Source organism: Phodopus roborovskii, unplaced genomic scaffold (genome assembly GCF_943737965.1).
Source record: "Phodopus roborovskii unplaced genomic scaffold, PHOROB, whole genome shotgun sequence".
NCBI lineage: Eukaryota > Metazoa > Chordata > Mammalia > Rodentia > Cricetidae > Phodopus > Phodopus roborovskii.
In genome coordinates this window covers 1341516-1353922 of record NW_026126599.1, presented here as the reverse complement: position 1 = coordinate 1353922, position 12407 = coordinate 1341516, and the positions used below count along the sequence as shown (strand labels likewise).

Below are 12407 nucleotides of genomic sequence, written 5' to 3'. Positions count from 1 at the left end.
GAGCTATCTTCCCAGACCCACATGGAGCCTGCAGGCTCCTCAGCCCTCATGCCTTTCTGCCACATGGAGATAACTTCCCACAGAAGAGCTCAAATGTACAACAACCCATGCATCCTGTAACTTGTGTGGTCACCATGGGGCTCATTGACATGTCCTGCGGTCTCACAGCCCCTTGGCTTGGAGTAAAAGGCAGGTGAGTTTCAGGTGTTAAGGTTCCTGCCTACTGGAAGCTTGCACTGGAGTTGGCACACTGGGCAAGGAAGCTTGACCTGTCCTTGGCCAGACTGCCAGATGGTGGTTCTGTTTCCTCCCTGAGGCATGGGGCAAATACTGGGCCTTTTGCTGAGACAGGAAGATGGGAGGCAAGTTTAGGGGTTACTAGATCACTGTTTAGTTCTGTTGTGGTTCAGTGGCCTTAGGACATCTGCTAGTATGTTTTGCAGAAGTTTCCCTGAGTCCAGGTGGAGACTTGGGGTCCATCAGGCCTCAGCATCCCTGAGTGTCTAAGTACCTGGCAAATCTAGTGCCTTATGGTCTGACTTCCTGCATCTGAGCCTCAGTTTCTCCTATTAAAGGATGAAAACTGGGCCGGGGAGATGGCTCAGGCCATGAAGTGCTCTCTGCTCAAGCTGGAGGCTTTGAGTTCTGTCCTCAGAACACACATTCGAAACCAGGGATGGAGGTGCACATCTGGAATTCCAGTGCTGGGGACAGAGAGACAAGATATCTCTGGAACTCACAAGCCAAGCAGTTAAACTGAACTGCTGAGCTCCAGGTTCAGTGAGAAAACCTGTCCTGAAAAGCAACATAGAGGGTGGCAGAGAAAAAGGTATGTGACATCAGCCTCTCCTTGCCCCCACACACACCCATGCTTGCACACAACCTGAACTACGTAGACACTAATACATATTTACACACTAAGCTGGCCTTGTACTATTTCGTCTGAGGACATCAAGGCTTTAACTGTTGGGTTCTAGTGCCACTGTGAATTACTAGTGAGCTCCCCTCCCCCCAATACACACACACACACACACACACACACACACACACACACACACACGGAGCGGCACGTGAATAGGCCACAATGTGACAGTTGGGAATGCCTGGAATAGGAGCAGGCCACGTTATGTTTTTGGCATTCTTGTGACTTAGGAGTGCATAGTTCCACAGTGGGTCCTCACCACTGTCCTCTCCCGGACTCTACTTCCTGCAGGAGGTCCAACTCCTGCCCAACACAGCAGCGGCTTACTGGAAGGAAGTTGACACTTCTAGCAGAGGGGGGATCTGTGGCGGTTTGAAAGAAAATGGTCCCCAAAGGGAGTGGCACTATTAGAGGTGTGACTTTGTTGGAGTGGGTGTGGCCTTGTTGGAGGAATGCTTTGGAGGAGGCAGGCTTTGAGGTCTCATATATGCTCCAGCCACACCCAGTGTCTCAGATCACTTCCTGTTGCCTGCATATCAAGATATAAACCTTTCAGCTCCTTCTCCAGCATCATGTCTGCCTGTAGGCTGCCATGCCCCACTACGATGATAATGGACTGAACCTCTGAAACTGCAAACCACGTCAACAAAATGTTTTTTCTTTGTAAGAGTTGCTGTGATCATGGTGTCTCTTCACAGCAATAGAAAGCCTGTCTGAGTTCTGGGGCCAGCAATGCAATTGCTTATAGCTCTCCCTGGGCCACTGGGCAAGCCCTTCTATGGCTCCTGTTTAGGTATGTTATGGCCTATGTAGGGCTGTGTGGATGCCACCCCTGGGGCCCCTCCTGTGGCCCAGAGCCCCAAGTTTTGCAGGAGTGGGGCTCCTTTGCCCTGCCCCTTTGGAATATAGGCCTTGCCTAGCCTGCTTATCTACTGGGGGCTATGCAGGCAGCTCCCTTCATTGCCCTAATGAGCTGAAGACCCAGGTCACACAGACACAGTAAGAGCAGACCTTGGCCACATTGTTGGGCTGTCTATAAGGGCGGCTGAACCAAAGAGCGAGTCCCCACCCCAGAAAGCCATGGCACACACTTGCTGTATCTTTATTGCACTGTTACCTCACTGCAAACTACTCCACAAAAATGTCCCAAGGTTAGCCTGCTGCCCTGGGGCCACGGGGCCCTGCGGAATGCCTTGACACCAATTGTCCAGAGCTCAGCCAAGGCCGGCAGTGTCCACCACCAACTAGTAAGGCCTGGCTACTGTGCAGCAGCAAACAAGTGGATAGCTGGTCATTTGTATCCAAAACCCATTCTTGGGTATTCATCTGCCCACACACAGGCCATGATGTCCATCCATGCTTCCTCTCCCTAGATAGAGCTCTCCAGCCTCTGAGGGAGGAGGCCCGGGGAAGGAGAGCAGAAAGTGGGTTGCAATTGAGGGCCAGAGTGTGATCACATCACAGAAGGTCCTCAAAGTGGCCCAGAGGTGATCTCTGGTCTGCTTGGTGGCTCTCCATTGACAGGTTGTGAGCCTTTTGTTAAGTACAAAATAGTGGGCAAAGGTCCCTCTGCTACATGTCCAGAGTGCTTTGTCCAGTATCTGGTGGACTCAGAGGCCCACACTTCCCCATCAGAGCCATGAGGAGACCCCACACTCCCTGCCGCAGGTCAGCCTATGGAGATGACCCACCCCATCCGAATTCACTGAATTCACAGGTGGCTCCTCCTCTGTGCTCCTCCTTCCTCATGGGCAGCACGGCTCACTACCTCTCGGTGGAGGCTCTGTGCTCCGTGGCTAGGTCGTCCTCCACCACACTGCTCAACCCGAGCTTCTCCACGCAGTCTCGAATGGCTTGTAGCACTATGCGCAGCCGCCGGTCCAGGGCCTCCAGGTGCAGCTGGTAAAGCACAGGAGCCACTTTGTCATGCTGCAGGGACTCGGCCATCAGCAGGCTCAGTTTGTGCTCCTCCTTGGCCAGCAGCTGCAGCCTCAGGTAGGTGGACCTCCGGATCCTGCAGAGAGAGTAGGGATGTCACCGCCAGGAAGGAATGGCGGGGTGGCATCTGAAGAGAGAGACAAAGAAAGCAGGGGCATGGAGAGAAAGACACACACAGAGAGACTGTGAAGATACGAGACAGACAAGGACAAACAGATATGTAGAGAGACGGAGTTCAGAGACAGGGATGGAGACACAGACAGGTGGTGGGGGACGGGAGGTAACTGAGGTAGAGAGACATGGACAGAGCCAGAGAGGCGAACAGAGGGAGATGGACACAGTGGGTCAAGGAGGCCTGAGACCGCAGATCTTATGGATCTAAGTCATATGGAAATGGGTCATTCTAGGTGACACCTTAATACAGTTCCTCATGTGGTGGTGACCTCCCGACCATACAGTTATTTTTATTGCTACTTCATAACTATAACCTTGCATCTGTTATGAATCATAATGTAAATATCTGATATGTAGGCTATCTGATATGTGACCCCTGTGAAAAAGTAGTTGGACCCCTAAAGGGGTTGTGACCCATTGGTTAAGAACTGCTGTTGTAGACATTGATACGGTCCTGTCCAGAGGGGCAGGTAGCAGGGCAAGTGTCCCCAATCCTGAAGACAGACCCATGACTGGCTAACTGCTCACTTGGGAGTCTGCACCTCCTCAACTGGCCAGTGGCCTTGGCCAGTTGCATTCTGTCTCCTGAGCGACATAAGTAATTTGTTCTGGGAGCCTATGTCCAGTCACCAGTGTATGTGTGTGTGTGCGCGCACGGGGTGAGGGGTAGTTGAGAGACTGTGGAACGTGGACAGTTGAGTCTGGCAGCCATGGTAAGACAGAAGGACCCTTTGTCTGAACTTGCAGAACCCTTATGAGTGGGAGGTGCCCAGGTGAGGCCTGGGGAAGAGGGGCCAGCAGGAGCCACGGGCAGTGAGGTAGGGTGGGCTTGGTCTGTGGATGCCTGTCCACCCATTGTAAATGGGTAGGGGAAGGCTCTGTCCCCTGCATCTCCGGTGGTGATGGCTGCAGCTGGGGCAAGGAGCGATCTGGCCAGGCAGGGGCTCATACCTGCAGCACTGATGAAGAGGCGCTAGAATGGAGAGCTCATCATGTGAGTATTTCCCAAACCTGTGGGAAGAAGGTAGCGTGGTCAGAGCCGTAGCAGCTGGAAAGCCAGGCAGGGCAGAGTCCTACTCCTCAGTACCATGGTGCTGTAGTGCCATGGCAACCTTGTGAGGATCATCGGTGTCAAAGCTGACCCTGAAAATATCCAGCATTGGCAGTATTGATTTTTCTTTTAAATGAGGGGTGGTATACCGCCTTTTAAAGCAGAGGTTAATGGCCTCTCTCAGGCAGAATTGCTGCTTGTTGGCCCTTCTCTCAGCCCTTCTTGTCAAGCCACAGGCTCTCTGGCCTCAGTTTCCCCAGTGTAACAGGAAGGTATGACTAGAAATACTCATATGGTCACTACCATGAATCTGGCACCCTATGGGAGTCTTCCCAGCTGATGCACACCCTGACGTGCCCTAGACCTGGCCTCTCAGGTGACTCCCCCACCCCCCCAGTGACTGCTTCTCAGGCTAGGCTGGTTCCCCCATGGGTAAGGACGGCTTTCCCAGGGTCTCCAGGGTTCAGAAGACCCACCCGTGATGGGAGAGGTCATTCTGTATGTTTCTCATACTGGTTAATAATAAAGCACTGTTGGCCAATAGGAAAGGAAGATAGGAGGGACTAGGAGACAAGGAGGAAATAGGAAGTAGTAAGGAGGAGTCAAGATGGAGAGTCTGGAGAAAGCAGTATGCCGCCAGCTCCCCGGTAAGAGAAATACATAGATCAGCAGAAATGGGTTAATAATTAAGGCAGAGCTAGCTGATAAGAAACAAGTAACTAGGCCAACAGTATTGTATCAAATACAGAGTCTCAGCGCGTTATTTGGGGCTGGCGTGGCGGCAGGACAAGACCTGGCGGCGGCAGGCAGAAAAACCATACTCGTTACACACCCGCGCCCGTTGTCCAAGTGTATGATGAAGGTCTCATTCCCGAACTTCTCAAAGGTCTCGTAGTGATGTCGGTCCATGTTCCCTGCAGGGACAAGCACGCACAACTGCTCAGAGGCCTCTGCCCCCCCTGAGCTGTGGGTCACCAGGTGATGCCCCCAGTCAAAGGTGTTTAGGCGTTCCTGGCAGCCAGCACGCCCTGCAGGACGTACCCATGAGGAAATCAAAGACAGTCATGTCCATGATGTCCAGGATTCGGTGGCCACTGTCGTAGGGTGGTGTCTGCTTCACCTCCTCACAGTAATCGGGGTCCACTTCCCACCTGTGGTGGGTGGAGGGGGGCATAATGAGACCAAGATTTAGGGCCTCTTCTCTGAGTGAAGAGGGAGGTAGAGGCCAGATTCTTGGTGCTTCCTGGATCCGCAGGTTCATATTTTATAAGTGGGGATGGAGTGTTTGCAGAGACACATTTGGGACTAGCTATGAGGCTGAATTTAACAGGAGTAGGGGCCTTGGAAGTGGTGAAGCCATTCTTCTTGTTCTAGCAGGGACCAGGGCTGAAGGCACTGTCAGCTGGTGTCATGTTTTTTATGGGGGTATGTTGTCTTTTTGAGCACCTGGCAGGCAGGTGGGGTGGGGGAGATGGGTTAGGAGGGACCCAAGTGGCAGGCCAGCATCTCTCCCACCTCTTAGATAGGAACTCTGTGGTGGGCAATTGTATCACTTTGACTGGATTTAGAATCACCATGGCAGCACACCTCTGGGTGTGTCTGTGAGGGCGTTTCCAGAGAGCTCTAACTGAAGCAGAGACCCACTCTGAATGTGTGCCACCATTCCCTAGACTGGGGTCCTAGGCCGAATGAAACAGAAATTGAGCTCAGATCCCATGACCTCATGTTCTCATCTCTCTCTGCTTCCTGACTGTGGCCAGCTACCTCAGGCTTCTGCGGCCATGCCTCCCCCATGATGATGGACCGCACCCTCAAACTGTGAGCCAAAAGCCATCTTTGTCAGCATCAAGCAACAAGACACACTGTTGCCGCTCTCACAGTGGAACAGGCGGAGCAGCCTTTGCATTGTCCTTATTGCCCCATTGGACCCTGAGCCACAGGCTACTGACCCCCCCCCCCAAGCCCTGTGTCCTTGGCTGTGCAGTGGGCAGAAGCTGGCCCATTAAGTCCCGGGAGTGCCCAACTCACTCTGCCTTCTTTCGCTTGTGGTAGGAACGACGCCAGGGGTTCCGCCACGTCTTCCTCTTGGCCAGGGACAGGTCAGGCAGGAAGGCCGCCAGGGAGCCTTCGATCTGGTCAGGCCTCCCACACAGGGCATGCTCCGTGGAACAGTAGTAGGAACACTCCCCATAGAAGCAGATGTTATTGGCTGAAGAAAGGTAGATCCAGTCAGTCAGTGGCTACCACCCCTAGACATGCTCACCAGGTACTTCTGTTCTCACAGCCAGGACTTGCCACATGGTGGCCAGGTGGCCACCATCACCCCTGCCCCCATCTCATACTCCAGAACACCCTCAGAGCAGCCACAGTGAGTCAAAGTCAGACCCTGTCAAAGTAAGAGCTCCTTGCTGCTCATACTCCAGTCCCCTCAGATCAACTCAGGCTCCTAAGGGTAGAGAAAATGCCAATCACATACCCAAGGAAACTCTCGTATTTACCTGCAAAGAACACTCATAGCCTAGCCCTGAAAGGAACCATTTGCTCGGGCAAAGATAAGAACAAGTCAGGTTCCAAAGAAATACAAATGGGGTCTAGACAGGCAGAGATCCGTGGAAAAGGCTGCCACAACCATGAGGCCCTGAGTTCCAGTCCTAGCACTCATGTAAAAACCCAGGTATGACAGCGCATGCTCATAATCCCAGCACTGGGGAAGAGAGACAGGAGGACCCTGTGCATCACTGCTGGCCAACCTGGCCTACTTGGTGAGTCCTAGGTAAAACTGAGAGGTCCTGTCTCAAACAAACAAACAAACAACAACAACAAAAAAGAAAACAACAAAACAAACAAAAAAACCCAAAACAGAGAAATACCCTTAGGTTAGAACATAGGAACTCACGATATTACATGTTAAAGGGGAGCCTATGTACTGCCCATACAAAGGGCTACAACATCGGCCACCTAGCAAATGGGAAGATAAGATGGATGAGTCCATACCGCAGTGGGTAGGCTGCTTCACTGAAGTTCCCTGAACCTCATGCGATGGTGTCAGAAGTCGTACACAAGACACTGCCTTTAGAAGAGGGCCCCCAGCTTTGGAGATACTTTTGAACCATAATGCGATTCTCCTGTCATTGAAGGTATTAAGCTTCTACTTCAAAGTGGAGGAAGAAGGGTTAGGTACTTTAGGAAAAATAAAGACAGCTCAAACTTGTCCCTTCTTGTCCCAGTAGTAAAGTTGGTGACTTTAAATATGGTAGAGGTCATCATATTTTGCATATTCAAGGACATACAAAATGGCAGATAGGGGCTGGGAAACAATAACAATAACAACAAAAAATTAAAAGGTTGATGGTGACTGAAGAAGGGCCCCCAAAGTGGACCTCTGGTTTCCACACATATGCATACATATGTATACACACACACACACACACACACACACACACACTTGCAAATAGTCATAAAGCTCATGGGAAGACATTCAGTTATCTCCTTCATGTGGGAAACTCATACCAAACCCACAGTGAGAAACCAGCTCATACCCTCTTGGCTGGTTGTGACCAAAGGGCCATATGGTGACATGTGTCAAGGAGGTAAAAAGCCCTGGGATCCCAGCAGGGTCATCAAATGATGAAGACACTTGGAAGACAGCCTAGGTGCTGTCAGAGGGGTATACGTACGATCGGCTGTCACCCAGCAGCTCCAGCAGGGTACCCAGCACGTGAGGCATGTGGAGACATTTTCATGCTCAAGCTTGTGTGGCTTAGAAAGGAAAGAAGCCACACAGACACCATCAGCCAACCCCAGAGAAAGGAAACAGTTTGCTTTCTTTTTGTGTTTTTGAGACAGGGCTTCGTGTAGCCCAGGCTAGCCTTGAATTCACTATGGAGCAGGTGAACTTGGTCTTGTATGTGTGTGCGTATGCATGTGAGCATATACACATGTGTAGGGAGCATAGGGGATGACCTCTGATGCCATTCTTCAGACATTGTCCACCTTGTTTTGGCCACGGGGTCTCTCTCTTACCTGATACTTGCCAAACTAGGTTGACTAGTCCCATCTGGAAGCTCCAGGTTCAATGAGAGACACTGGTCTTAAAAAATAAGGTGGAGGGACATTGAGGAAGACACCTAATATCAACCTCTGGGATACACACTGTGGTAGTTTGAATGTATTGGCTCCCATAAGCTGATATGGAGGTGTGGCCTTGTTGGAGGAAGTGTAGTCTTGTTGGAGGAGTCGACACTTGCCTTTAATCCAGACCTTGAGGCTGGAGGGCAGATCTTTAATCTGGACCACACCTTCTGTTGGAAGTGTGTCACTGTGGGGGCGGGCTTGGAAGCCTTTTTTCTCAAACTTCACTCAGTGTATCAATCAGTCGACTTCCTGTTGCCTGTTAAGATGGAGCACTCTCAGCTCCAGCACATCTGCTACACGATGCCATGCTCCCCCTCATGATCATAATCGACTGAACCTCTGGAACTGCAAATGAGCTACCCTCCCTCAATTAAATGCTTTCTTTGTAAGAGGTGCCATAGTCATGGTGTCTCTTCACAGCAATAAGCATGGGGCTAAGACACACACACACACACACACACACACAAACATACGAAAAACATAACATAAAAAAACTAGGTGTGCTTGCACACCTAGGCCACACATCCACCCATCAGCGCGGCAGGAGGCTGGGGAACTGCCAGGACCAGGTCTGGAAGGGGCAGGGGTGGGAAGGGGTATGTGTTATTTATGATTCCTGACACACCCATGGGCACACAAGTCCTGGCTGGCCAGCCTCACTGCCTCTCCTTGCCCCTTCCCTTTTGGCCTCATCACTCCTCCCTAGCCAGTGCTGTATAATTACGGTGGAAAGGATCAAAAGGAGGCCGGCCCACTGCAGCTCCATGTGCTGATACAGTTTAGCCAGCTGCCCCCAACTGAGCCACTCCCCAGCCCCTGCCTAGGGCAGAAAAGCAGTGGAGACCAGGTAAAAGCAGTCTCCAGGAGAAAAATTTCTATCCCATTCGCTTGTTGGCCAGAACCATGAAATTGGATGCCTGTGTCAGCCCGCTGGCCCTACCTAAGCTGGGCTCAGAGCCTATCATGTTGAAAGAGGAAAGGAACACTGTGTCTAGCTCCATACAGCCTGGTGGTCTCACAGAGGCACGAATGACTTGCAGAAACAAACAGGGTGGGCACAGATGACCAGTGTATACCAGACTTGTCGATAGAAACAGAGACAGCAAAGAAATGTGTTCCTTAGAGTTGGGGGCTTCAGAGGCCCTGCCTCTCATCTGTGTGGTGCCCTCTCTGAACTCTATTTCCCAGTAGCTACCCTCCAGCCAGGATGGAGCTTTCATAGGTTCGTGCCTAAGCTTACGGAAGGTCCCTCTGAGGCCTGCTCCTTCCACCTGGAAGGGAGGGGCATGCCCCTCTCTTGACTGACCCAGAGCAGAGCTGCTCAGAAGTGTAAGGGTGTCGGCTCTGATCAAAGGCTTTCCAGCTGCACTTAGCTCTCAGAAGCAGCAATGGCAATTTTGGCAGCGGAAGGATCTAGAAGCGCAAGCAAAGCAGAAACAGCGAATCCAAATAGACCTGGCGTTCTAAAAGTAAGATCAAAGCTGCCTCCAAAACCCTGAGCTTCAGAGGTGGAAACCAGACATCTGGAAGGTTCTGGGAAGAAATCTAGCTGACTGGGCAGAGTGTGGTCTGGCAGGAACAGCTAGGTAGAGGTGGCTGTGTTCAGGAGTGGCCAGTGACACCCAGATCTGCAGAATGCTAAGAGTGAACCATCCAGACCAGATGAACCACCTTAGGGGGGCCCTAACAGTCAGGGAAGATTCTCAGGGTTCATTGAGGGGCAGCCAACAACTTGAAACTGACTGGCAAACTTCACCATGAGCTGCAACCTGGGAGCTGTGAGCCAGCTAATGGAGCAGCAGCTGCCATGGGATGGGTGGGGAGACACATGACAAGTGATGCTCACCACCAGCTCAGGTGATCAGCTGAGGTCCCTTGCTGAGGATGGGTGGGAGCTCTACCCCAAAGATGCATCATCTGCTCAGATAAGTATTTAGTTCAGCCTTTTGTTTATTAAAAACAAGCAGAGCCCAGAACAGCTCAGCTGTAAAGTGCTTGCTGAATGAGGACCTGAGTGAGATCCCAGAACCACATAAAAAAATCTAGGCACTGTGAGCCACCATGCCTTTAATTCCAGCACTCGGAAGGCAGAGGCAGGCAGATCTCTGTGAGTTCGAGGCCAGCCTAGTCTACAGATTGAGTTTCAGGATAGTAAGGGCTACACAGAGAAACTCTGCCCCCTCTCCCATCACAAAAAGCTGAACACTGTGTTTCACACCTGCACACCTGTAATGCTGACTTTAGGGAAGATGGACATGGCTGGATCCCTTCAGCTCACCGAGCAGCCAGTCTAGCTGACTCTGTAAGCTCCACATTCAGTGAGGGACCCTTTCTCAAAACATAGGGTAGAGAGAGATCGAAGAAGACACCTGACGTTGACCAACGGGGCTCTGCACGCACCTGCTTGTGTGTGTTCACGTTCGAAACAAAAGCAAAAGCCAAACGAAATCCAGAATCCTTCACTGTTTCAGAATGACCAAGCCCACAGTATATTGACTCGGCAGTGGATGACCTTGATGGCTCCTCTGTCAGAAGCCCTTATTTATGCCTGCTGCTTGGACCCTGCATACCCTCATGAGCTGTCTATCATCTTTCGGACACTGGGCTGCTGGGGACCTAACTTTCTGCATCTGTCTTCTTCTGAAGCTCTGATTCCTCCAATTCACTTTGGGTGATTTCCTCAATTGCATCTACCCAATGGCACTAGCAGGTAAAGAACCAACTGGATGTGGAATGCCCACTGGTGACAAATCATCTTCAGGAAGACTGTTACATATTTTGATATCTGAGGTGACATGATCTCCCATCTTGAGATCCCAGTGCCAAGTCACAGAACCAAAGAGGCCATGTGTGGGCCCCCAAGTGGACCGAAGCAGAGAGGGCACAGTGACCCAGCTGGGACAGAGGGCAGCATGACCTGGCAAGGGGCAGGAGACTGAGGGTCCTGTCCTGGTGGTGGAGGGAATTCACAGATGTCTGTATTTAGAGCACTGAGCTTGATAAACAGCATCTTAAATTCTACACGGTGGTGGGGGGGGTGTAAAGAGGGCCCAGTTACTGGAGAAGCATGAAGACCTGAGCTCAATTCCCCAAACCCACATTAAAAAAAGAAAGCATGCTGGGTGTGTTTGGTATTCACTTGTCCCAGCACTGGGAAATAGAGACCTACTCGGTGAGCTCCAGGCCAAGGAGAGACAGACCCTGCATTCAAAAACAAGGTTAGAGGTTCCTGAGGAATGGTAGCCAAGGTTGGGTTCTGCATACATACATGCAAGCACACATGTGCAAACACCCTCCCATACACACTCATATACGTACAGACAAGCACAGGTATACACAGAACATCATGAGTTGCTCTAAAGTAGGGCCAAGGTGACTGACACCTTCCTCACAGACCCATCCAGGAAAGCAGGAGAAGCTAACAAATGTGCTGTGAACTCCTGATCCCCTGTTCTGGCACCTGGACCCTCCCACCTTGAGATATGGGCACCAGATGTCAGGAGGTAGAATGCAGTCCCTCTATGTCCCCAGCTAGGGACTTCCCAATGGCTGTCCTACTATCACATGCTGTCTGAGAGCTCTGGGGGCTGTGTTCCCTGGGCCCGCAGATGCAGGGGGTGAGGCCCCTGCCATTAGCTTGGATGCTGAGCAGGCAGCTCTGTTCTGAGTGGGTGGTCCACTCTGAGTAACATTATCTAGCCTGTGTGGCCTCAGAAGGGAGTGTTTTCAGCAGTGACTGAGTGACTGGCACTTAGACCCCTGCCTGACCTGCCCAAGATTATCTTTGTTTCCTGTCCTCACTTGAGAGCTCAGGATTGAGGCCTGAGTGGAAATGCAGAGTGCTGGGACTTGAGCAGCTATGGGTCAGCCATTGCTAAACAGTGCCGCCTCCGAGAGCAGGGTGAAAGGCCTGGGGAGATGATTAAGTCAGTAAAGGCCTTGCCACACAAGCATGGGAACCCGATCCATCCCCAGAACCCACATTTAAAAAGTAGTGGGGGACAAGAGGATCCCTGGGGCTCACTGGCCAGCCAGCCTAATGTAATTGGTGAGCCTCAGGTCCCAGTGAGAGACCCTGATTCAAAAACACAAGGTGGACATCACTTGAGGTAGGATATCTATATGAACAAGTACATATAAACACACCTATATGAATGGGTGCACACACACACACACACACACACACAC

At 51.4% G+C, this 12407-nt stretch overlaps 1 protein-coding gene across 1 annotated transcript in view; it reads right to left on the bottom strand.

Annotated features, from left to right (window-relative positions):
- Window positions 1-2008: 2008 nt before the first annotated feature.
- Fam20c (FAM20C golgi associated secretory pathway kinase) overlaps window positions 2009-12407 on the bottom strand; it is a 50601-nt gene continuing 40202 nt past the window's right edge. Inside the window, exons 6-10 of the mRNA XM_051205549.1 lie at window positions 6114-6294; window positions 5127-5236; window positions 4918-4999; window positions 3986-4045; window positions 2009-2936 (exon numbers count right to left, since the gene is read on the bottom strand). Of these exons, the coding sequence (XP_051061506.1) occupies window positions 2687-2936; window positions 3986-4045; window positions 4918-4999; window positions 5127-5236; window positions 6114-6294 (683 nt within the window). The 3' untranslated portion in view covers window positions 2009-2686. The remainder of the gene's footprint in view (window positions 2937-3985; window positions 4046-4917; window positions 5000-5126; window positions 5237-6113; window positions 6295-12407) is intronic.